The 25061-nt window shown below is 38.2% G+C and overlaps 4 protein-coding genes, 1 long non-coding RNA gene and 1 pseudogene across 5 annotated transcripts; 4 read left to right on the top strand and 2 right to left on the bottom strand.

Annotated features, from left to right (window-relative positions):
- Positions 1 to 6038: 6038 nt before the first annotated feature.
- Positions 6039 to 7513, top strand: LOC145905403 (uncharacterized). Its single transcript, XR_014402735.1, has 3 exons — positions 6039 to 6153; positions 6880 to 6965; positions 7125 to 7513. It is a non-coding gene; the product is annotated as an uncharacterized LOC145905403 (long non-coding RNA).
- A 738-nt stretch (positions 7514 to 8251) lies between these two features.
- Positions 8252 to 12534, top strand: LOC145905391 (uncharacterized). The gene is made up of 9 exons (XM_082992579.1): positions 8252 to 8378; positions 8436 to 8561; positions 9122 to 9240; positions 9404 to 9591; positions 10273 to 10432; positions 10866 to 10998; positions 11094 to 11197; positions 11501 to 11574; positions 11738 to 12534. The coding sequence occupies exons 2-9, from the start codon at positions 8540 to 8542 to the stop codon at positions 11856 to 11858; spliced, it is 921 nt and encodes a 306-aa protein (XP_082848705.1). The 5' UTR covers positions 8252 to 8378; positions 8436 to 8539; the 3' UTR covers positions 11859 to 12534.
- Positions 12535 to 12971: 437 nt separating this feature from the next.
- On the top strand, positions 12972 to 16419 carry LOC145906984 (uncharacterized). Its single transcript, XM_082994431.1, has 9 exons — positions 12972 to 13068; positions 13343 to 13559; positions 13803 to 13923; positions 14144 to 14272; positions 14702 to 14815; positions 15003 to 15120; positions 15356 to 15452; positions 15628 to 15901; positions 16153 to 16419. Exons 1-9 carry the CDS (start codon positions 12972 to 12974, stop codon positions 16417 to 16419), a joined length of 1434 nt encoding a protein of 477 aa, XP_082850557.1.
- Positions 16420 to 17851: 1432 nt separating this feature from the next.
- LOC145906983 (uncharacterized) lies at positions 17852 to 18490 on the bottom strand. Its single transcript, XM_082994430.1, has one exon. It carries the CDS (start codon positions 18488 to 18490, stop codon positions 17852 to 17854), a length of 639 nt encoding a protein of 212 aa, XP_082850556.1.
- Positions 18491 to 19650: 1160 nt separating this feature from the next.
- On the top strand, positions 19651 to 22734 carry LOC145906982 (uncharacterized; annotated as a pseudogene).
- Positions 22735 to 22805: 71 nt separating this feature from the next.
- LOC145906981 (uncharacterized) lies at positions 22806 to 24790 on the bottom strand. Its single transcript, XM_082994429.1, has 2 exons — positions 24725 to 24790; positions 22806 to 24558 (listed from the first exon to the last, which is right to left on the bottom strand). Exons 1-2 carry the CDS (start codon positions 24788 to 24790, stop codon positions 23887 to 23889), a joined length of 738 nt encoding a protein of 245 aa, XP_082850555.1. The 3' UTR covers positions 22806 to 23886.
- Positions 24791 to 25061: the final 271 nt, after the last annotated feature.

Genomic DNA, 25061 nt, shown 5'->3' with positions numbered 1-25061 from the left:
ATAAGAGCATGTAGCACCTGGTATAACTCCAGACATGACCTGACACGCCTTGCGGCACATTCGATTTTCCAGGAGCTCTTTACATAACGCTGCCAAGCAGAGAACAGCGCGACCAGACAAGGAATTACATGAGCACTTAACCGGACAAAAGAAACGGGCGTCTGCGATTCAAAAACCTGTTTATTGGAGTCTAATAAAATGCCGTTTCCATAGAAGCACATAATATTTGTTTACGCATTGAAAAACATATTGAATAAAATTGCTTTGGGTAAAAATTACATAGAAATCATCAGAAAAATTCCAGCACAGTTTTGGTCCAACCGCATCGCGTGAATTCCAGATAAAATAGATGCTTTGTTTGTTATTAAAGGCTCGCGCCTTCTTTAACTGTACCCTTATATTATGACGTGAAACACCAGTAAAGATGGTGGCTCAAAAATAAAAACACAGTGATTTGGCCTCAGCCTGATGCACCAGGCGCAATAACATTTCAATAAATGATAAAATATTCTTTACCCATCTACCTCATTAAATAGGTGGTACTATACAGACGTGCATTGAATTTGCCCCGTTTAACGACGTCTAAGCAACGTTAATTGTCTCGAGGAAATCAAGATTAAGGAAGTAGAGTTTTAACGATATATTATGTAACAAATTACACACAAAAATGTTGGTCGATTTGTTGCAAAACTGCATGAAATACAAAACCACAAAAACAGGACTATTCATTTTGACGTCACAAAGGCGACTTTGTTGCGTCACTGTGTAGTCCATTCGAACAAAAATAAGTCATTTTATTCGGCGTCTGCCCCCGAGTCCGCCTGTCCATCGGCTCCCTGGTCGTTGTCGTTAGTTTGTTCCGCATTTGGGCTGGTTTCTTCTGGGGCTGATTCTGCCGCCTCTACTGCGGTGACGTCACCATTGGTGTCGGCCTCCCCTGTGCTTCCTGCGTCCGCTTTGTCGGCTTTGGCCGTTTCTTTGGTTTGGACTTGCTTCGTGTTGGAACAACCCATTTTCTATTTGCAGAGGCGTAAATGCCAAAAAGATTATGTGGACTTAGAAACAATCTGCAAATATAAAACGTTGTTTGTATGTACAATAAACTATCAGGTCTCAATATTGCAATATTTTTTTTTTGCTCTGACCAGCTAACAAAATGGTTTGCTCATATCATGCGGTTAGTACAATACCTTTGTAGCACAGCTGTTTACTGTTAATACTCTTTTTCAAACACAACGGCCTGACAAGTCCAAGCAACTTCATCAACCATAACCCATATGTGCATCTTACACCCCCCTGACTGAATCACATCACTGTGAGTAACACCACTTGAGAACGCTCAAAAATTCTAATTCATCCGTGTTTGTTATCAATGCGTTGTCAAGGGACTTAACTTTCACCGTTTTGGGCATGACAGCGTCAACTCAAGATCCTGTAAAAACAGACCGAGTCTCGACTTGAATATGTTCTAAGTGCTAGTCGAATGTTTGTGCAAACAGCGACGAAGCGACGTAACCCCTTGAACAATTTAGGCTTGTCTGCAAAAGTGCTTGAAATTAGCGTTTAATTCAAACCACTCGTCGCCTGATTTCCAACAATAAACGACAGAAGCCAACTGTACGTTTCCAAAACAATATTTTGCAAAATTATCATCTATATACGCACATGCAGAGACGCAACCCTTCACAAAGTCAAGAGACTATAAAATTTGATGCAAAAGTAACTGCCGCGTTTACCACTAGTCAGTCGTATCATGTCAATCAAGCGTGACCATGTGCGTGTTGTTTTCGTTAAAAATCGCATTTGAGTTTACACATAGACACAGCATTAAACCAAGCATTGTAACGTCCAGTGGAAATAACACCTGGCCAACATTCCTGTGCAATAATCTTTCTGAAAAAATTCTAACCTCTGACTTTCTGTTGTCCAGCTTACGAGTAACGTATAGTACGGTCACTTCAATAGCAACACTTCAAATGATTCCACGACCATTGTCTCTTTAGGTTGCGACCACAGTAAACGGCTCGAGGGCTATCAAGTTAAAAGACCCTCTTCTCTGACACAAAAACAAGCAAGAAATTAGAACCAGTTGTCAACAAAAAGCGGGCTACTGTCATCCAACTGTCCTGTTTCATAACAAGCAAGCGAAGCGCTCAGTGACGTCACAATCTATTGAAAATCTAAAAGTGTGTCATGGCATTTCGAACAATTGTAGCTAAACACGGAATGCTTACACACAATAGTTTAGAGGTGCGTATGGGATGTTTGTACTATGTACCTTCCCGATATTAGTCTGAATACCTTTACAGTTACAAATATATATTGCTGGGGGTCTACTGCGACTTTTTACGTGAACGATTAATAGGCATTTTCTGCGTCAGACATATTTGCAACGTTTATCTGCAAAACTGCATGTCTTACAGTAGTTACGCGGAAACAAAAAAATGCTACTTCCTCCGTAGCAAGTCGACAACATCTCACTACAACAAGTAGACTTTCAAGGACAAAAAATTTGGGCAACAATCGCGATTATGCAGCCAACCACCTGGTAGATTCGCATCCTTTTGAATGTCAAATTTATCCCAAATATCCCGGTTCTTCTCACTCAGCAAAGTCTATAACCCAACAACAACGTCTGCACGTTCAGTGAATGCAAACATTGCTGAGCACGCCTTTATAATCAACGCCACTCCTTCATAAATTTTTAAGTGCGACCTGGCAGCGGGCATCGGCGGGGACGAAATCGACCGTCCCGTTGCTAAGCGACAAGGTGTGCGCGCGCAATCCCGAATGACGTCACACCTTACCTCTGTTGGGGAAATGCAATTACCGCTGGTATTGCGACAGACGGCAGGGGTGTGTATTAGCATGCCGATACTAACAGATGTAAGCTCGCTCAGAAACGCATTATGCAGTATTCTGTTGGTAATTATAAAGGCATGTTCTCGAACACGATTTTACGACAGCGAAAATCCAATATGGCATTGTTACGGTTTCTTGCGCAAGTTTTCACGGCCTCTCGACGAATGTTGGTTCAACAAACTCGGGAAAAATGTAAAATTTACGACAGTTTGTATTCTCATCAACAATATGTGTGGGTATAACTCTACACACATCACAAATAAAGACAAACAGTTGCCCTAAGAAACATTCACTTTACGCCTACCTTGCCAACAGGTTTTAACACGTGAAAATAGGAATGAATTACCGATAAAATAAGGCCTTTTTATCTTTACGAAATGCCTACTTGATTCTACAACACACTTGTGTTATTCTACACTCACCAAGCAAGGTTAAAACATCTTCTAGCCAACGCATTATGTCACGTACCCTGATGCGTTTCAGACGACTAGCTCACGTAGCTACAATTGGGCGGATCGTTTGATCGAATTTAAGATGCGAATAAAGTTACGCATTTTAGACAGTAAGCAAAGTTAATTGAATCACTTTATTTAGGGACTGGAGTCTTCTCTAATTAAAGATCGATTACGCATAATGGTCTTACTCTATGGAGAGGTTATGATGATAAATCTGCAGTAAAGTTAAAGTGGCAACAATATTAGACCTCTTAGTTAGTTGACATAGTAAGGCGGCAGCAAAACTTCATCAATACATAACTGGCGGGTATTTGTAGTCATGTTGGCGTCTATTCAGAAAAATCGCGACTGATACCATTGACATAGAGTGTGGTACTGATTCTTTTACGTCAGTCAACATTTATCGACAAAATTAATTTTTGCTATTAATTTTTTCTATATCTCCAGGCGACTTTACAATTTGACTAAACAAAGCTTGAATTATGCATCCTATCTTCGTGCCAAGCTGAGCTGGTCTGCAGGTTTAAACTTGACACCCGCAGCCTCAGACCCCAAAGCTTGGTCGTTTGCATGATTCATAAATGCCACGTCCACCGAAGCATGTAAGAATAAGGTGTGTCGTCATGGATGCATTGACAGCAGCAAACCCTCATACTCTGCAGTTTCAACTTACTCGAGTTCAGGTAATGAACCTGAATGGCATCATACAAAGATGAAATGTAGCGCGAAATTCTGCAGTCACTTTTTCACGAAAGCTTCTACAACACATGAACAAAGCAGTCGTGTATGCTTTGTTTCATGGCGAAGCTAGTGATGAAATTCCTGTTGTTTTTAACTTTTTGTTGCGTACTAAAATCGCAAAGAAAAACCGGCAAACATTTGCAAATATTCAAGTAACGCATGTATTTAGTGCGCAAGCACCATATGTTTGCCTTCGCCACAAACCCGCGACTCCATTTTAGTATCCTAAACTATTCTGCCTTGCATTTTCAATTCCACCTCTTGAAAACACGCATCTAATTCTTCCTGTTTCTTCACATTCAGTCAGCTTTAAGATAACGTCCATGTTTCTGAGTCAATTCGGAAGTCCATTTGTTCGAAGTGGGTCCGGGTTAAGTTATATTAACTGCTTGGTTACATCGGTTAAGTTGGTTTAGCCCTCGATGACGATCTAAGCGTGGTTGCTGTGCTATTGCGACTATTTGATTTTCCGTGGACCCCCCGTGAGCTTCTGAGTAACTGCGCTTCGGTTGCGACGACAGAAAAACCACAGGCCACAGACCTCCGCTGTAAAAGTCATGGATACGCTGCTAAACAACTCAAAATAAAGCGTGCCTTGTAATTCTCTAGCGCTGATTGTGACGAAACAGTACAATGGTGTGTGCACGGGATTTCTTGTGTGCCAACAATAGCTGTTGATATTGCGGTCACAGCAGACCAGAGGGCCGAAATTGATTGACATGAAGGCGTGTAGTTTCAGAGAGCAGCCCTGTTTGACAACACAGACTTTAATATCACCACAAGGAACAAGCACTTTGCCCCTTGATCCAAGTTATCAAAGGTTTGTGTCATGAGGACATCGGTTTTCGTTTCAGTCTGCCCGTTTTGCACGTAATTTGATTAAAGCAGTTTTTCGAACCTTGTTTAACTTTGCAAGGGAACTTTTGTATTGTAATAAAATACCAAGGTTTTTATCCGTTCAGTAGACATTTATTTAAAACGGAATACACTGTAACGTGGCAGGTGACGTTCATCTTCTCACAATACCAATATGGCTTGGACTTGTGCAAACAAGAAAGGTAATGTTGGGTTAAGAATTACTTCACCCTGCCTTGTTCATCACACTATCAAAGAGAGTTCATTGGCTTTGAAGTCCAAAACTATGTTACCTTTCGATCCAGGTTTTAAACCCCACTCAAAATGCCAAAGCCAAGTCTGAAGTATCGACGGCATTTTTTACCAAATTCGAGTATTCTTACCATATTTCAAAAGTAGCGTTTTCATTTAAAGGTTAATCTTTATCTACAGGGAAATCAGTAAAACTAGTCACGGCTTTTTATTACATAAATTTGTACTATTTTACATCATGTATCCAAACTTAGTCGCTTGTTTACTCAACAGGAAAAGTCTTGCTCACTGAACCATGACCGCCAATAGGCACACGACTTTGAATCCAATCTTGTTTCAGTCACGCATCTATGCACACGTAGCTCATTTCTTCAAATTATCTACTTTTTGACGAATTTATACCTGAAAAAGATTTATTGATGTGAAGTCACCATAACCAGGCGTGCTATTGTAATAGTCTGACATGGATTGGAATTGTTTGTTGTTGTTCATTTTTGTGTATGTCTCAAATTGATATAAACCATAAGGGACACGCAGTACTTCTTTACATCAGTAGATTAGCTTAGTATAAGTCAGCAAGAAAGTAGATTAGTGTAGAATTGCGTCGAAACTAAAAGTCAACAGAATGTTAGTATTACGGTGACAATTCGCGGGGGAAATTAGTTCAAATCACAGTGAATAAACACGTTTTGATTAAATTAGTAAACTAGACTTTTTTTGTCAAAAAAAATGTCATGATGTTCAATTCTTTATGCTTTGCTGAGTGCTCTGTTTATGCGAATTTCAAAGGAGCTAAACAAAAATACGTGCCATATTCCAATGAATATTTACGGTAATTTATTAAAACTTGCGGCCTTTGTTTTTGTCAGATTTGTTTTTCTTGGCCCTGAGAATAACCTTGGTGACGACTCAATGCGCAGTGAGTGAAATCATAACTGGAAATGAACCATGCAATTACGAAATTAATGGCAAAATGGAATTTTACACGGTAAATTATAAACCGGCCCAATTATTATTTACTATTTTTGCTTTCGGTGTTGAAACTACTGTGGCTCCGTTAAATATGCCTGCATTTTGCGCTTAAATCAATCTATTTGACAACATATTTGCTGCAAAAATATTTTACCATACTGGTTTTGTGTTACTGCTTTAACATTCTATCTCTTGCCTGACTCGCCGTAATTTTATTTTCACTGCTCCATCGGAACTTGTAACGGTTGTTTGAAAGATGGGTGAGTATAATAATATTATTATCTTTGTATGTTGACATCTGACCTTTGGTTATTTAACCCTTAACATGTATTTCCCAGTATATAGAAACAATTTATTTCTGTGCATCGATATGCTTTGATTTCTATATGTTTTTATATGTTGTGCCATCATCCACAAACTAATAAATCTTATAGCATGTTGTTTGTTTCCAACATTGCGATTCGACTGAATCTATTCCAAGGACTTACTCTGTATCGGCCGCAATTTTGACACTCCGCCCAATTAGAAGAGAAATACCAACCACAGTTGTCTGTCCCACATCCGAACCTCCAATAAGTTTTACAATTGTGATTATAAGTATAGTGGTTTCTTCAGTCGTGTTGTTGTAATTTTGATTATCGCCTGTCTCTGGTTCCGAAAATGTCAACAACGCAAGGCAGAAGTATGAGGTAACTTCCAAAATTTAAACGAATTTAAACTTAGTTTTCTTTATCGTTAGCAGAAAATACAGGAAACCAATCCCAACGCTTTACCACGGTATGGAACAAACTCCTGTATTTATGAGAACGATCAGCTCACATCAAGCAGGTAAGAAGCAGTTTTGTGAATTTGTTTCACATCCTGTTTATGTTCAAAAATTCTGATCTGTTTTAAAACGGTCAAACGTTTCGAGGCAAGTTATGTGGGGAGTATACGTATTTCGTCTTCGTTAAATTCAACTTAAAAAAACTCTTGGTTGTCATCTAGCGGAAGGATGCCGATGCCATTATATGAGACAATAGATGAAATCCCACCTGCAAACAACACTTCCACAATGAAATCAAACGAAGTTTAATTTGAACATTAACTTTACATTTTTCTCTCGTTGCTATTTTCTTGCGTCTTGACTCTGATTAGTTGTCTTTACAACGATTTGAGTATGAGTTTGAATGTTATTGTGGGGTGACCGGATAGACAAACCGCTTGGCATTTCAAGTTAAATTTCTCTTTTTTGGTACAAAGTAAAGCTTCTGCTTGTTTTTATGCGCATATTGCAGGGGGGACAGTGTGCTGTACGTGGTTTGACCCGGTTTAGCTGTTTTTGCTAAAAGCCTTCCTTGGTCTTTAATGCCAGACACCGTATTGTCGTTGGAATGGCTGCCATCGTTTCATGAACAAAATCTATTTTATCACCAAATGGAAAATAAAAGATTGATTAAAAATTACATTTTAAAAGATTATTCAAAATAAAACAAAATGGGCAGAAATGTCTGATATAAAATATTTGTAGCTTTACAAGCCATTGCGAAATCTCATCAATCGACGATGATTTTGTAGTCCGTCAAAGATATTTATGACGAAATCGCTGTACGAGGAAATTCATTTGGAATCGTGTTCATCCGTACATTTAGATCAGAAAGTAATGCAAAGATTATTTTTTTGATAAGTCTCGCATGATGAAACGAAACCTTATCTAATTTTCATACGTGTGTCATATAAACAATGTTACCAATACCGAAATGTTTCATAGATAACTTATACTGAAAAAAGGACGTTTGTACAATCAAGGGTATTTGCGAAATACGAAAAAATCGAAATGGACATGAAAGCCGGCAGTATAAGTATTGTGTGACCAATTATTGCCATCAAAAAACGTTGTTTACACAAATCGGGTATCGGTTTCGCATGGTGTAAGTTGTCCAACAACAGAATAACGGCTGTGAAAGGCTACATCTAAAATGCACCGCCACGAGAAACGTTTTTGTCTGGGTTTCATCTCTTTGAGCTGAACTTTACAACCAAAAGTCACACACAGCACCACACCCGCTTCTCTTACGCATTTAGCGTTACAAGCCCGTCTGTGACGTCATACTTTAACGTTCACCCACCGTGAACGGGTGTGGTATTGTGACGTTTCAGTGGGAGACACAGTATGAAGGATCGACTCACGCCTCATTCTGGGAATTGCGGTAACCGTAAGGGTTATGATGAGAAAGTCGAATAAGATTTCAACTCGTTGAGGTGTTTAAACACATTTATTTGTTTAACACGATCCTATTTCTTATTATTATTGCGCAGTGTAGCCTTAGATTGTGCTTTCGGTTAACGATTTTTGAAACAGCCTGAAACTGCAGAAATACTGTTTTTTTCTACACGAAGTGAAGATTGCCCAAGAAGCGTCAATGTTGACAACTACATGTATAGGTATACTACTTTCCTTTGCATTTTCTGGAACGTTTTGTTCGGTACTTGGGAATCTGGTTAGCGCAACTACTTAAATTTATGACAGACGAAAACTTATGACAGACGACAATAAATACTCCTTGGTGAAATTACTCTAGTACAAGACATGGTGTTGTGTGAATAAAAGTTAGGAAACACGTTAACTTGGAGCTTTCCAGACAGTGGACAGCGAAGTTTTCCGCCCACATATTATGATGTATAGTACGGATACGCCCTAGCAGCAGGTTCACTGTTCGTGCAAACGCACCATTAAAGTCATAAATGTTAACGTTATATTCCAGATGTGGATAAAGCTAATCCTGTAAGAGGCACCTTTATAAAATTGAATCTCATTGTGGTAAAGCAATTGCTGTAATATCTTGAAGTATAGCCCAAAAAGTTACCAGTAAAAGTGTGGCGCAGGACGAAAAAGGGAAACCACTGCTATATAGCCCACCGGTTACCAGAAAAACATAATATATTTTGTATCTATGGTAATGGACAACTTACTTGTGTCTTAATAGTGAATAATACATTCGCAGGGTTATACATTCTGATCACCACAATACCCTTTGTGACGTGTCAATGCGCAGTCACTGGCATCATAATTTCAAATGAACCGTGCGATTATGAAATCAATGGAAAAATGGAGTTTTACACGGTAAGCAGCTTCTTACTGCTCATGAAACAATTGTGGCCGCAAGTAAAGGTGTTAAATAAGTCACAATTACTTTGTGTGATTACTTGATACCTTAAAGTTTGTACGAGGTTTCTGGTCAAGTGCAAATTTTCTTGGAAGATTTTAAAGTAAATGGTTTATGCAGAATGCTAATTTTACCGATGTTCTGGATCCGATTCCTGTAATCAACAAAAACACCTACATGTATTTGCGTGTTGAAATGTTTAATGCGAGTTATCCCGGTGTTAACCTGTTGGTTGAATCATGCTGGGCAACAAGTACTGCCGACCATGTTCCATTACTCTACAACTTCACCGTCGTCGAATTTCCTGGGTAAGTACAGGTTGTTAGCTTGAATTGTGTATAAGCTGCAGACAAATGGCCACCGTTTCGACCTAAAAGGTCTCGTCAGTGCAGCTGGTGTGACTATAAGACGACTTTGCTGACCAAACGGCCAAGCAAAGACTTCCACTTTGTGATGACTATACAATCACCGTCAACCGTTGGGCACCAAACTAGGTGCAACCAAAACGGAGAAAACAAGGTGGAAACACTATGACCAAGCAAAGCTCAATCAATAGTGCCGTCAGGCCCCGTGTCATATTATTGGCTCCATATTGCTTAGCATATGATTATTGTTAGCTTGAATGTTTACAAGTTTTGTGGAACTTTAAATCACTTAAGTTTGTCATTCTTCGTTGCCATGACAACATATACCACTTGATTTCGAGAGTTTTTCTAAAATAAATATCTGGTCACCGCAATGTTTTCGATCTACAAATCCTTGTGTAAACAGTTCCGATCATTTTAGCGATAAAGACCTGCTCGCGTATGGACTTGGTCAGATTTCTATATGTTTTTGAAAACTGGGCAGTTGCCATGAGGATGTGTATGGCAGTCATAAAAAAACTCCCTGTTCGCAGAGCTGTATGTAGGTCTAAAATAACTGTTTCACCATGCCCTGCATCAAGCAAACATACAAAAGGTAATTGGCATATGCTACTTTTGCTTCAGATGTCCTATAAAGCAATGGGGGTCAATTACACCGGTTACAAACAACGGATTATCAAAAGTTGTAACAGTCAGTTTTCCAACATTCTATCTCTTGCCTGACTCGCCGGAATTTTATTTTCACTGCTCCATCGGAACTTGTAACGGTTGTTTGAAAGACGTGGTGAGTATTCGGCTGGGAATACTAAATTTATTGTTGTGTTGTGTATAATATTTAAATATTTTTTTGCCACATAATATTCCTCCGCACACAGGAACAAAGAAAACGATGTGTTTATCGAAAATATTTCTACGACAAGCCTATTTCTGCGTTGGGCGTGTGCGAATTAAGACAGGGTTTATAAGGCGCTGTGGCGTTTCAGACTGTTGAACTGCAGAAAGTTTTTCTTAGTACATAGACTTATGTTAGCCCATTTCAATGTTAAATCCGTTCGCTTTTTCGTATTTATCTGCTGCGTTTTCTTTTGAATTTTACAGCAGATATATGGGTGATACTGTTATTCTCATAAATTTCGATACAACTTTGCACCTATATATTAAATGGCCACTCTTATGTTATTCCCAATAACTGAATGCACGTTGTTTGTTTCCAAAAGTGCGACTCAACTGAATCTATTCCAAGGACTTACTCTGTATCGGCCGCAATTTTGACACTCGGCCCAATCAGAAGAGAAATAACAACCACGGTTGTCTCCCCCACATCCGAAGAACCTCTTATAAGCAACCAAGGTAATGCACCGTTTCTTGTCAAACACAGTGCTTTTCATGGCTGGATGGTCATATATAGCTATAGGTTGTATGATCTTGCGCTTGCTGTATTACAGTTCTGATCATTCTCATCATCATTCTCTCTGTATTGATTTTCTTTCTTCTTGTACTTGTTGTTGCCTGCCTGTGTTACCCGAAGTGCGAAGACTTGTATATGAGGGTAAGTTTCTACATTATATCATTTAGCTACCAGTATTAGTTTGGATTCGGGCGACTGCTTGGCAAATGTACCATTAGGCCTAATATATTGTTTGTATTTGTAGGACTGAACGTCGTTTTTGTCATTAGGCTTAATAGGTTGATCTTGCTAATTCATCTGTTTTTTTTAATTTGACTGTTTAGGGGGTCTATTAATGGGTGTTTTATTATTGTTTGACTGAGTATTTGTTTAATGTGATGCTGTCTGGTTGCCTGACAAGTTGCGTGTCGTGGTTTAGCTTTATATTTGCTTTGTTTGTGACAGAAAACACAAGAGAAAGGTTACAATACCCCTGTGTTGGTGGGAACAATTACCCATTTTGACGTCGATAATCACAGGTAACAATGTGGTTAAACATTTTTAAATTTTGCTAGTTTGCATGAAACAATGTTAAGATGATTGTTTAGCTCCATTTTGTTAATGTTTAGATCAAGCAAGGCAATATGGCCATTGTGCGAGTTCTATTTTCAAAACAACTAAAGTGGTCACAATTTTTTTCAGTGATTGCGACTCTGGAGTGTCATCTAGCGGAAGTTCTCCGCAACCAAAATACGAAGCAGAAGACGGCTCAGTTTACAGTTCGGTGAACAAAAAAACTAAACAAGACACAAGCGTTTTGTAACGAGATGAACTTGAGCAAAGACACTTTCTACTTCTATCCATATAGAGTATTATTATTTTGTTACATTTCATTACGCACTAATTATAAGTCAGAACTATCGAAGCCGATTTTTTCGCATTTACAATGTTGACTTTCATCAATTTATCAATCAGTTTGATTCAAATCTTGATGCTGCCTTTTTCAAGCGTTGTGTTTTGAATATTGGTATATTCCATGAAGGACAGTATTTTTGTTCAGTACACGAAGAGCAAATTCGTTTGTGACTATATAAGTTGCCCTTTTTAGTTTGCAAGAATATTGCAATTACGTTGATGGTGTACATAGTCTTTCTTTTACGTATTTTGCGATAACATTTGTACTTTTATTTGTGCGAGGAAAAATGTTAACCTTTAACCCCTGACCTTTAAACCTGTCGATTGGTACGCGCACGTAACAGTCTGTTATTTCGCGTCTGTATTTGGTGAGTGGTGCTGTGACGAATTTGGTCAAACTATGATCTCTGCTGGGCTGTAATGATTAACAAGTTGTATTTGCTTTTCTGTGGCACATGTACACAAGATTGTTTGCCAAGCGATTATTGCATACGCTCATCATCGCGAAGTTCTTTTCAGTTGCGCTTTGTTTTAATAGCGGCATATAACATGTACTGTGCTGTAATCGATGGTGGCAATCATGTTCTGTCAAGAATCTAGCATATCATGACGTAGAGCTTGCTTAACAGGACTTACATCGAGAATATTACTGCAGTACAAGGGCAATTATGATCGCTTTCTTGTTACATTTGAGCAAGTCGAAACAAAAATTCAACTTGTAATATTCAAGAGACTGGCTGTGAAGACTGTTTTAAAGATTGTATCAAACCCAAGTAAAGTGAAAATATCTGCAAATTTACCAACAAAATATGTAGTTCAGTAGAGCATTGTTACATTACCAGTTATATTGTGTTATTTTTCTTTTTCGATCAATAACAAATAAGTTTTAAAACGGTAGCTCTTATGTTGGTCGAACTACACAAAAACAACAGGCCGATATCAACAATTTTTTGGCAATCTTTACCCCATGCCTGTCATCGGACTTTAAAGTAACAACTTTGCTTTTTGCGGAAAGACCGAAATGGAGATTCGTGTGTTAATTATCTTCACACTGCTTATATTTGCTTCTGCATCCATAGAAATCAACCGTGCGAAAATGAACTTCCATTTTTACCAAGGTAAGAATTTAAAACCCACACAATTGTTGAACAATTCCTGTCCTTTTAAAAGCAGAAAATGAAATTGGCATGGATTGAGTTAACGCAGACGAAATAAATACAGACAAACGATGTCGAGCATAGAATAAACGTCCATAGAGACTGACTATGCGTGCGATTTTGTGCTATAGAGTAATACATCACTTACCAGCAAGAAGAACAGGCTGATTTTTATAATTTCATAATTTTCTACTATAACGAGCTGTTATTCCTAACAACGGCATGTTGTTTGCAGTTCCGATGGCCGAAGTTTGTAACTCGGAAGCGTTCGGAAACGACACTAACGCAGTGCGGTCATGCTTGGCTGCGTACGCGTTGCAGTACAACTGGTATCCGTCTCCCATAGCTGGTTTGTTCAGTTATCAAACCTGGAACGGTTTCGACGGGTTCTGGCAAGATGGTGTAGTCCTGGAGACTCTGGCCAACTTTATGGCCTATGGTAATAATTCAATGTAGGTATTCGGCCGAAGATTTTGTGACCGTGATTCTTTCTAAAAATAAACAAACTTATAATGGTTACATAAGTACGTGACTTTTTATCGTTTACTCAAATCACCTAAAGAACAAAATTCACTTAGAATCAACACAGCTTAAATGTTTCGACGTTTGTAAAAACAAAACTCCTTTAAAAGGAAAACAACGTCCTTTCAAAACCCTCCTTTTAAATATGTGTATGATCAGTAAATACATCTCAGGTATAAATCAGTTGTGACAGGATCTCTAAGAGATGTGTACAGCCTGCTTGAAGCCTATTACCCTCAGCCATCGTTCGATGACATGGCATGGTACGGATTGAGTTACCTAAGAATCCATGAGGTAAATGTAAAATAAACAAAGCAAATACACCCATGCACAAAATGGTCTGCATATTTCAAACGTTTAAATACGTAGGACGTTGTATTGATTGGCTTGCGATTGCTTTGGAACACAATAGTGTGGATTGAGGACAGAATTTGAAATTCAATACAGAACACGTTAATTTTGGGGTACGAATGCATTCACGCGTTGAAACATGGCCATGTGAATTTTTGCACAGATTCTTGGTCCAGGGGAAGACGACCCTACAACTGGATTCCTTTACGAAGCTCGGCAGATTTACGACTGGATTTGGACGAATGGTTGGGATGCTAACGGAACATGTGGTGGAGGCATCTGGTTTGACCAGGTTTGTTCAATTATTCAATTCCATTATTATTCACAGCTTCTTATTCGAAACGTGCAATTGGTTCGCCTACAGGTGCTGCATATGACAGAAAGTAAATGCGTGCGATATGATATACCTAACTTTGCCCTTTACTTATTCCGTTGGTAAAATATTTTGCTATCGTAGATCTTCACGAACCAAGTGTTGTGCGGTATTTGTACTGTTGTAAATTAGGCGGGTTTTTGAAGAAAACTCAAATCATTTTACATTTTTGTGCCGTTACGTTTGGCGGTGAACAGCCTCTGTTTTTGAAAAGTGCATTTGTTACGAGAAAGTGGACATATTTCTTGGGTATATCCAAGTATATTATTGTTCCCGCATCCCAAACGTAGTCGAACTTGGGTTTGTCGTGAACTCGCATAACATCGAAACTCCTGATCTGTTTGTCAGATGAGAGCCGGAAAGCAAACAGTAGAAAATGCTCAATTTCTACTGCTGGGATCGAAACTTTACAGGCTGAGCAGGGACTACAGCCTGATTCAGAAAATCAATCAAACTTTGCAGGTAACCTACTTATATGTTGGCGCAAGCTAACTAATTTCTTGAAATTTCGCTTTTCCTAGTATGCAGAATGTTAATATTGAACAAAGGTTTAATATGTGTAGGTCACTATTATTTTTCAACTGCATTTCTGTAAGATAATTATTTAAACTTTAAGCCCCAATAATCGATTCCAATGTGGTGTTTGCAGTTTCTACTTTCCAATAAAATAGTGAACTCCACAAACTATTGGGTTGCGGACGGAGTCAGCGCGAACTGTTCAAGCAATGACGTTTATGGTCCAACTTACAATATGGGATTAATGATGAGTATGTGAGGTTTATATAAGAAACTATTGCTAGCGAGTTCGAGCAGTGCTGGAAACCTAAAGTGCGGTTTTAATTGTAAAGTTACAAAACATTTACGTAAATCCCTTGGCAGAATGACAACTCGGCATCACAATTTTGTGGTCCATTTGTTAGGTCATGTCTAATGTACTTAAATACCAATAAAGAATTGTAACGTGTTTGCCTATGTTTGTGCAATAAGTGCAACTTGCTTTAGCTGCGTTGGTGGAAGCTGGGAATGCTTTAAACATGACGAGTGAGTTGTTTCCGCTTGCCCACAAGATCGCGCTAACAACCATTCACAACTCCACAAAGTAAGTTTTGCAAAAATAAAAATCAATTCATTTGTTGTACAAGAAACTTCAGCAGATATTTTTACTAGATTCTAAATTCAATATTATTACATAGATTTAAATGGGTTCCGGTCAGGTATAAGTATTGTTAATGTATTTAATTAGGAGTATAATAGGGAAAATCGTCTTTTTTTAGAAACGGTGTTTTGGTTGAATATTGTGCACCAAAATGCAACGATGACGAAAAAATATTCAAGGGAATTTTTATGCGTCATCTGCGCTACCTCATTGACTACACAGATGCCAGTGAAGACTGTGAGTCATGGACTGAAAACATAGAAATCTACCGCAACTTTTTGCAGCACAATAGCGACATCGCGTGGTCTCAAAATCGATGTGAGCCTAGTAAGGAGAAATGCCTCGTCCTCTACACAGATGGGAGACCCTTCCACAACAACACATTGGGCCCGGTAGGAGAAGTTACTTAAATATTTTACAAAATAAATTAATTACTTAACTGTAAATACAAGTATGTAATTCTCATTACAATAAAACCAGTTTTCAAGTATTTATATTTACCATTTAACATTTTCCCGATATGCGAGAGTGTTCTGAAAAGCTCTTGTCTCAAATCATATTAACATTACAATAAGCCTTGAGGATTTCCTTTTTTAATTCAGGGTAAATTTCTGCAATTTGAAACGAATTTTTAATTGTTCAGGTTTTTGGCATTCATTATACGGGCCCATACAATTGTTCTACACCCATTCAACAAACAGCATCACTCGACTTGTTTGTTTCATCAATACCAGATGGGGTAAAATGCATCGGATCTTACTGTGACTACGACCCCCCGATACCCCAACCCAGTCCTCTAACCTGCCAGGATAACCCCTGTCCTCCAGACCAACCATGTTGTACATATGAAGAAGGTTATTACACTTGCTGTGAATCGACGCAAACTTGCCAAAATGGAGAGTGTGTGTAATATATAATACAATGCAAAAATGTCAATTACCTTTTCATAAGAAATCAGTGTTATTCCAGCATAAATATTTGGAACGTCATGGTGTGCCTGATATATTGTCAATGTAATTGTTATCGGGAGAAATAGATTTCCACCATAATTAAATATTTTGTTTCGGTAAAATAAGTAAAGGTCTTTGTTTGTGTGTATATCGCAGACAAATGCATTTGCTAACCACTTGCTTTTATAGCGCTCTATTATTTAATAGGCTTTTGATAACCTCCCTGGAGAAAAATTGGAAAGGGGCTTCTCTCCAGGTTTAGGGCTCACGTAGTCAATTTCGTTTATAACTTTATATCCATGCTTTAATTGGGTTCAAGGTAAGTAATACAAGCTCAGTAACAACGAACAGAAAATCCAGCTTTGGAGCCAATATTCGCTTTTATTCAGTTGCATACCAAAGAACCGACGGTGCGTGAATGTTGAAACTGGTGTGAGAAGTTTAAAGAACAGGGCGCAATGTGTCGTTCAAACAATTTGGCGTCAGGCGCGTTATCAAGTGATGATAGTTCGTTCATTTCTGAACTACTACGTACACTTTTTACTTATTTGATCACACAAAGGTTGACGCTTAAGCATGTAGAACTTGGGTGGAACGATAAAAACAGACATTAAAAGCATTTTTACCTAGTGAAAATACTTTCTTTATGATTTGAACACAATGACACAGCAGCACACATAAATTCTAAATATAAATAACATAACTGGAAAATTACTGTGAACTTGACTCCGTAACCAAGACATTGATAAGCTATGTTAGCCCTAAGTTTTCAGACTTTTCCTGTCTGAAGTATTTTTTTCTCCGCTTCCCCACTTCACCATGTATTATGGTGACGTCTAACTTTTTTTCCGAATTGTATACGGCTGCCGTAGCGGTCATGTGACAACCGCATCAGCCTTAAACCTGGCCTCATAATTTTGAACAAGCTTTGTGTTGAGCATTGGTTCAATGTAAAATAAGTTATTTTTGCAACTGAACTGAAAACGTTACCAGTCGTAAATACGTCAACCCTTCATATATTAATAGAGATTTCCTTTCGTCGCACTTTAGTGTATATTAGTTGGTTTATTGGTTAACTACCTTTTGTTTACTCAAATCATTAGTGGTGCAGAAAAAAGAAAGAACTCCTCTTATAAGATATGGTGGTTTGCGAACCGAAATACAACAATTACTAACATATATTCAGTGGCAATTTTATGAGTTTTCTACGCAAAAGCCCGTCAAACGTGGAGACAAAACATAAAAATTAACCACAAATTTATTGAGTATAATGGCTACATATATCGTGGGCTGAAAATGAATGTGAAACAAAAAATGTAAATATCCTGAAATGTGGAGATATATATTGTTGTTTAGAATATGGTTGTCAATACAAAGCAAAAGCAAAATCCCTCAAAGTGCACTTGGATAATCGAGCAGCCTTCGATAAACCAATTGAACCTTTTCATGAACTGAATAAAAATCGGAAAGCGGTTTCTCTCCAGTTTCGGGATCAACGTAATCACGATATCGAATTTCGTGTATTACTTTATATCCACGCTTATCTCCTGCACGTTGAGAGTAAAACGAAAGTAGTTCAGCCACAGCGTATTCACAATCCATCTTCACAGCTTGTTGGTCGGTGAAGCCGTCTAATTCACTAACCAAACCAAGCCTGCTATACTTGGGTGTTGTTACTCCAATTTCTTTGTGAAATATTTTTTCAGTTTCCAAAGGAGTGAACAAATCTTTCTTCAAATGATCACGAAATCGCATCCATTGTTCCGCAGTTTTCGAATATTCGACATTCCGATTTAATGGAAGAAGGAATTTGTCGTCACTCGTAACAATCCTACAGAAGAACAAACATGCAGGTTCACCTGTGGCAGATTGAAAACAACCAAAAGATGTTCCAGCTTTAATCATCATTTCTACTCTCTTCTTGTAAATATCTTCCAACTCTGATGGTTCGACTTTGAATGCTTTTATGTGAGGAACATGTTTCAGGTAATAGTTTTGTACCATGCGGTGACAGATGAGTACGTCATTCATAGTTAACTTTCGGTAGATAAAACTCATGTCGACCTTTCACAAAAGCTGAAAAATATTTTTTCTTGAACCTGTGTCAATCTTATTGGCCGTTTGTATCACTGGCTTGGCAAGGAAGAGACTTGAGGGTCGTGTATCTAAGTTAAAAATTCTGTCCGCTGTATGTCTGTTGGAAACAAAGCGCATTAAAATTACCAAACTTATCTTTTGGTTTTCTTCTGATGCATTTGTTTGATAGCACAAAGGTTGGCAGTTGAGCATTGAGCATGTAAATGTTATGAACAGAACTTTTGTTCATATCACAACTAACTGACTCACTAACCAAGAGACTGATAGGCTCTTTTAGACCTACGGTTTTCAGACTTTACCAGTACATGCGGTTTGGTCTAGTAAGTTTTCTCAAGCACTTTTTCTTCGTTTTCCGCTTCAGGAAATACGGCTGACGTAGTGGTACTGCGTGGCAACCGCAGCAGTCTTGAACCTGATCTCATAATTTTGTACAAACGTTGCCCTGAGCGTTGAGTCAACGTAAAATAGGTTATTTTGGCAACTGAAATGAAAACGTTGCCAGCCAAAAATACGCCAAACCTTAATATATTAAATAGGGATTCCTTTCGTCGCACTTTAGCGTTAGTTGGATTATTGGTCAGTTTTACCTCACCTACGTTTGTTGACTCAACATTATAGTGTGGCAGGAAAAAGAATGATCTCCTGGTCTTAGGAATGGTGTTTTGCTAACTGAAACGCAACAATTACAAAAATATGTTCAGTGGCAGGGCTGAAAATGAATGTGTAACAAAAAAGGGATTATCCTAAAATCTGGACATTTTTATTGTTGTTTAGAATAAGGCATACCAATACATAACGCATTGCCATTGAACTGGGTAAGAAATAAAAATCCACATAATTGTTGAGCAATTCCTTTGCTTTTGAAAGCAGAAATTGAAATTAGCATGGATAGAGTTGACGCAGACGAAATAAATACAGACAAACTATATCGAGCATGGAAAAATCGTCCATAGAGAGTGACTATGCGTGCGATCTTGTGCTATAGCGTAATACATCACTTACCAACAAGGAGACCAGGCTGATTCCTGTAATTTTAACATTTTCTACTATAACGAACTGTTATTCCCAACAACGCCATTTTGTTTGCAGTTCCCATGGACGAAGTTTGTAACTCGGAAGAGTTCGGAAACGACACGAACGCTTTGCGGTCATGCTTGGCTGCGTACGCATTGCAGTACAACTGGTATCCGTCTCCCATAACTGACTTGTTCTGTTATCTGATACGGTTTCGACGGGTTCTGGCAAGATGGTGTAGTCCTGGAGACTCTGGCCAACTTTATGGCATATGGTAATAACTCAATGTAAGTATTCGACAGAAGATTTTGTGACTGTGATTCTTTCTAAAAATAACAAACCTTATAATGGTTACATAAGTACGTGACTATTTATCGTTTGATCAAATCACCTAAGGAACAAAACTCACTTACATTCAAAACAGCTTAAAATGTTTCGACGTTTGTGAATTTTTACAAAACTACTTTTAAAAGGAAAACAACGTCTTCTCAAAACATTCTTTTTTAATCTGTGCATGATCAGTAAATACATCTCAGGTATAAATCAGTTGTGGCAGGATCTCTAAGAGATGTGTACAGTCTGCTTGAAGCCTATTATCCCCAGCCATCGTTTGATGACATGGCATGGTACGGATTGAGCTACCTAAGAATCCATGAGGTAAATGTAAAACAAACAAAGCAAATACACCCATGCACAAACTGGTCTGCATATTTCAACGGTTTAATTACGTAGGACGTTGCATTGATTGGCTTGCGATTGCTTTGGAACATAATAGTGTGGATTGAGGACAGAATTTGAAATTCAATACAGAACACGTCAATGTTGGAGCACAAATGCATTGAAGCGGTGAAACATGTTTCATCTTGTGAATTTTTGCACAGATTCTTGGGCCAGGGGAGGACGACCCTACATCTGGTTTCCTTTACGAAGCTCGGCAGATTTACGACTGGATTTGGACGAATGGTTGGGATGTTAGCGGAACATGTGGTGGAGGCATCTGGTTTGACCAGGTTTGTTCAATTATTCACTTCCATTATTATTCACAGCTCATTATTCGAAACGTGCAATTGGTTCGCGTACACGTGCTGCATATGAAGTTATACAGAAAGCAAATGCGTGCGATATGATATACCTAACTTTGCACGTTACTTATTCCGTTGGTAAAATATTTTGCAATCGTAGATCGCCACGAATCCAGTTTTGTGCGGTATTTGTAATGTTGTAAATTAGGCGAGTTTTTGAAGAAAACTCGAATCATTTTACATTTTTGTGCCGTTACGTTTAGCGGTGAACAGCCTCCGTTTTTGAAAAGTGCATTTGTGACGAGAAAGTGGACATATTTCTTGGGTATATCCAAGTATATTATTGTTCCCGCATCACAAACGTAATCGAACTTGGGTTTGTCGTGAACTCGCATAACATCGAAACTCCTGATCTGTTTGTCAGATGAGAGCCCGAAAGCAAACAGTAGAAAATGCTCAATTTCTACTGCTGGGATCGAAACTTTACAGGCTGAGCAGGGACTACAGCCTGATTTAGAAAATCAATCAAACTTTGCAGGTAACCTACTTATATGTTGGCGCAAGCTAACTAATTTCTTGAAATTTCGCTTTTCCTAGTATGCAGAATGTTAATATTGAACAAAGTTTAATATGTATAGGTCTCTATAATTTTTCAACTGCATTTCTGTAAGATAATTATTTAAACTTTAAGCCACAATAATCGATTCCAATGTGGTGTTTGCAGTTTCTACTTTCCAATAAAATAGTGAACTCCACAAACTATTGGGTTGCGGACGGAGTCAGCGCGAACTGTTCAAGCAATGACGTTTATGGTCCAACTTACAATATGGGATTAATGATGAGTATGTGAGGTTTATATAAGAAACTATTGCTAGCGAGTTCGAGCAGTGCTGGAAACCTAAAGTGCGGTTTTAATTGTAAAGTTACAAAACATTTACGTAAATCCCTTGGCAGAACGACAACTCGGCATCACAATTTTGTGGTCCATTTTTTTAGGTCATGTCTAATGTACTTAAATACCAATAAAGAATTGTAACGTGTTTGCCTATGTTTGTGCAATAAGTGCAACTTGCTTTAGCTGCGTTGGTGGAAGCTGGGAATGCTTTAAACATGACGAGTGAGTTGTTTCCGCTTGCCCACAAGATCGCGCTAACAACCATTCACAACTCCACAAAGTAAGTTTTGCAAAAATAAAAATCAATTCATTTGTTGTACAAGAAACTTCAGCAGATATTTTTACTAGATTCTAAATTCAATATTATTACATAGATTTAAATGGGTTCCGGTCAGGTATAAGTATTGTTAATGTATTTAATTAGTAGTACCATAGGGAAAATCGTCTTTTTTTAGAAACGGTGTTTTGGTTGAATATTGTGCACCAAAATGCAACGACGACGAAAAAATATTCAAGGGAATTTTTATGCGTCATCTGCGCTACCTCATTGACTACACAGATGCCAGTGAAGACTGTGAGTCATGGACTGAAAACATAGAAATCTACCGCAACTTTTTGCAGCACAATAGCGACATCGCGTGGTCTCAAAATCGATGTGAGCCTAGTAAGGAGAAATGCCTCGTCCTCTACACAGATGGGAGACCCTTCCACAACAACACATTGGGCCCGGTAGGAGAAGTTACTTAAATATTTTACAAAATAAACTAATTACTTAACTGTAAATACAAGTATGTAATTCTCATTACAATAAAACAAGTTTTCAAGTATTTATATTTACCATTTAACATTTTCCCGATATGCGAGAGTGTTCTGAAAAGCTCTTATCTCAAATCATATTAACATTACAATAAGCCTTGAGGATTTCCTTTTTTAATTCAAAGTAAATTTCTGCAATTTGAAACGAATTTTTGATTGTTCAGGTTTTTGGCATTCATTATACGGGCCCATACAATTGTTCTACACCCATTCAACAAACAGCATCTCTCGACTTGTTTGTTTCATCAATACCAGATGGGGTAAAATGCACCGGATCTTACTGTGACTACGACCCCCCGATACCTCAGCCCAGTCCCCTAACCTGCCAGGATAACCCGTGCCCTCCAGACCAACCATGTTGTACATATGAAGAAGGTTATTACACTTGCTGTGAATCGACGCAAACTTGCAAAAATGGAGAGTGTGTGTAATATATGATACAATGCAAAAATGTACATTACCTTTTCATAAGAAATCAGTGTTATTCCAGAATAAATATTTGCAAACAGTTTATTAGTGATAGTGGATAAATCAAATACGCGTCGTGAAGTTGTTCGAGAGCAGATTTTGTCAATTAACATAGAATAACATCAAGTAGCGAACGACCAATGTATTGTCATTTATTTGGTTTCTTCGACTGGCGAAGGTAATTTCTCATCAACTGTCAATGCAGGTGGTGACTGTATCACTGCACACCAAGCAATCAGAGACATATCACATTGGAGCGCATTATCGCCTTTTTGGTTTCCAACAGTGCTGCAACGAACAACGCAGTAGGCGGCGCTTCATTTTCGTCAATGCTAATTTGTTGGTCGTAAAATTTGACCTCACAAATTACTTACAAGTGTGCAGAACAGAATGCCAGATGCAGCAGTTGCGAAGCGAGCGATAGAAAGCAAATGACAAAGGCAGAGGAATGTGAAACTGACATGAAAAAGTTTTCTGCAAAAAAAACATACATGGTTTTGAACAAACAATTTCAACCGACAGTATGTCCCCTAACGCATGCAGCAAGTTGAAACAAGTAAGGTGATAGCATTTCAGTCACGTAAAAAGACTTGTCGCTACGCATCAGTAATTTAGTTACGTTTGGAGAAAAAGTTAACAATCACAGCAATGTAGATAACGGAACATAATTTTCCTACAAATACTAAGCCTTAATTCAACTCATCTTTGAATTCGAATTTATAAGCGCTGATTTACATCTCGAAAGTTACATTCACCTTGTGAAAAAACAATTGTTGAAACAACAAAATAACCCACAAATTAATTTTGGTGATTCTCTGCACAAATAACAAATGCTGTGGTTAAATTGAAATCTTCATGAGATCACACAGGCCAGAAAATCCTGTAATCCACACCCTATACAAGGTTATTTTCAAACACAACAAGTGCTATGCATCCAAGTTCAATTGCGGTGATCAAGACCATTGTTTGCACATTGTAATGTTTGGGTTATGCATACTCAACGTGGCGAAGTTGCAATCAATACAATGAAGAAATTGAAGATGAAGGCGAATATATACTTACAAGTTTAAACAAAAATGTCCATCTACCGATTACAGTCATATTGAGCAACATCGTTAAAGTGCGCTTTTATGAATCGGCGACTTTAAATAAACCAACAGAGCTTTCTCATGAACTGATGAATAATCGGAAAGCGGTTTCTCTCCTGTTTCAGCATCAACGTAATCACGATATCGAATTTCGTGAAGAACTTTATATCCACGTTTGAGTAAAGCACGTTGGGTAAAAGTGGATACTGTGTAGACTACAATGTAATCACATCCCAGCTTTGCAGCCTGTAGGTCGACGAAATTGTCCAATTCACTAAACAAACCAATCCTGCTAAATTTAGGTGTTGATACAGTCATTTCCTTCTGAAATATTTTTTCAGTTTTCAAAAGAGTGAAAACATCCATCTTCAATACATCACGAAATCGCATCCAGCGTTTGGCATTTTTCGAAAATTCAACATTTCGATCAAAGGGGAGAATAGGTTCACTTTCTTTCATGACAACCTTACTAAAATGTAAACATGCAGGTTTACCCGTGGAAGAGTGAAAACAACCAAAAGATGTTCCAGCTTTGATCATCATTTTTACTCTCTTCTTGTAAATATCATCCAACTCTGATGGATCGACTTTGAATGCTTTTATGTCAGGAACATGTTTCAGATAATATTTTTGTACTATGCGTTGGCAGATGTGTACGTCATTCATAGTTAACTTTCGGTAGATAAAACTCATGTCGACCTTTCACAAAAGCTAAAAAAGTAATTTTTCCTGAACCTGTGTCAATTTTATTGGCCGTTTGTATCACTGCCTTGGCAAGGAAGAGTCTTGAGGGTTGTGTATCCAAGTTAAAAACTCTGTCCGCTGTATACTAATGTCTATTGGAAACAAAGCGCATTAAAGTTACTAAAGTTATCTTTTTGCTTCCTTCTGATGCATTTGTTTGATAGCACAAAGGTTGGCAGTTGAGCATTGAGCATGTAAATGTTATAAACAGACCTTATGTTCATATCACTATTAACTGACTCACTACCCAAGAGACTGATAAGCTCTTTTAGACCTACGGTTTTCCGACTTTCCGACCGTACATTCGGTTTGGTCTGGCAAGTTTATTCAAGCTTTTTTTCTTCGCTTTTCCGCTTTACTAAATACGGCTGACGTAGTGGTACAGCGTGGCAACCGCAGCAGCCTTGAAGCTGATCTCATAATTTTGTACAAACCTTGCCCTGAGCATTGGGTCATCG

This window comes from Ascidia mentula, chromosome 6, assembly GCF_947561715.1.
Source record: "Ascidia mentula chromosome 6, kaAscMent1.1, whole genome shotgun sequence".
NCBI classification, from domain to species: domain Eukaryota; kingdom Metazoa; phylum Chordata; class Ascidiacea; order Phlebobranchia; family Ascidiidae; genus Ascidia; species Ascidia mentula.
The sequence above is the reverse complement of the archived record's forward strand: the minus strand, read 5'-3'. Positions and strand labels throughout refer to the sequence as shown.

Bases quoted from the DNA above. Each gene is read 5' to 3' on its own strand.
- LOC145906983 (XM_082994430.1), bottom strand. From the start codon at position 18,490: ATGAATGACGTACTCATCTGTCACCGCATGGTACAAAACTATTACCTG.
- LOC145906981 (XM_082994429.1), bottom strand. From the start codon at position 24,790: ATGCTCAACTGCCAACCTTTGTGCTATCAAACAAATGCATCAGAAGGA. The intron at 24,559-24,724 runs GTAACTTTAATG...CTTTTGTGAAAG, and splicing joins GAAGCAAAAAGATAACTTTA to GTCGACATGAGTTTTATCTA.
- LOC145905391 (XM_082992579.1), top strand. From the start codon at position 8,540: ATGTTGACAACTACATGTATAG. The intron at 8,562-9,121 runs GTATACTACTTT...ATACATTCGCAG, and splicing joins GTTGACAACTACATGTATAG to GGTTATACATTCTGATCACC. The intron at 11,198-11,500 runs GTAAGTTTCTAC...TGTTTGTGACAG, and splicing joins GCGAAGACTTGTATATGAGG to AAAACACAAGAGAAAGGTTA.
- LOC145906984 (XM_082994431.1), top strand. From the start codon at position 12,972: ATGGAGATTCGTGTGTTAATTATCTTCACACTGCTTATATTTGCTTCT. The intron at 14,816-15,002 runs GTAACCTACTTA...TGGTGTTTGCAG, and splicing joins AAATCAATCAAACTTTGCAG to TTTCTACTTTCCAATAAAAT. The intron at 15,453-15,627 runs GTAAGTTTTGCA...GTCTTTTTTTAG, and splicing joins ACCATTCACAACTCCACAAA to AAACGGTGTTTTGGTTGAAT.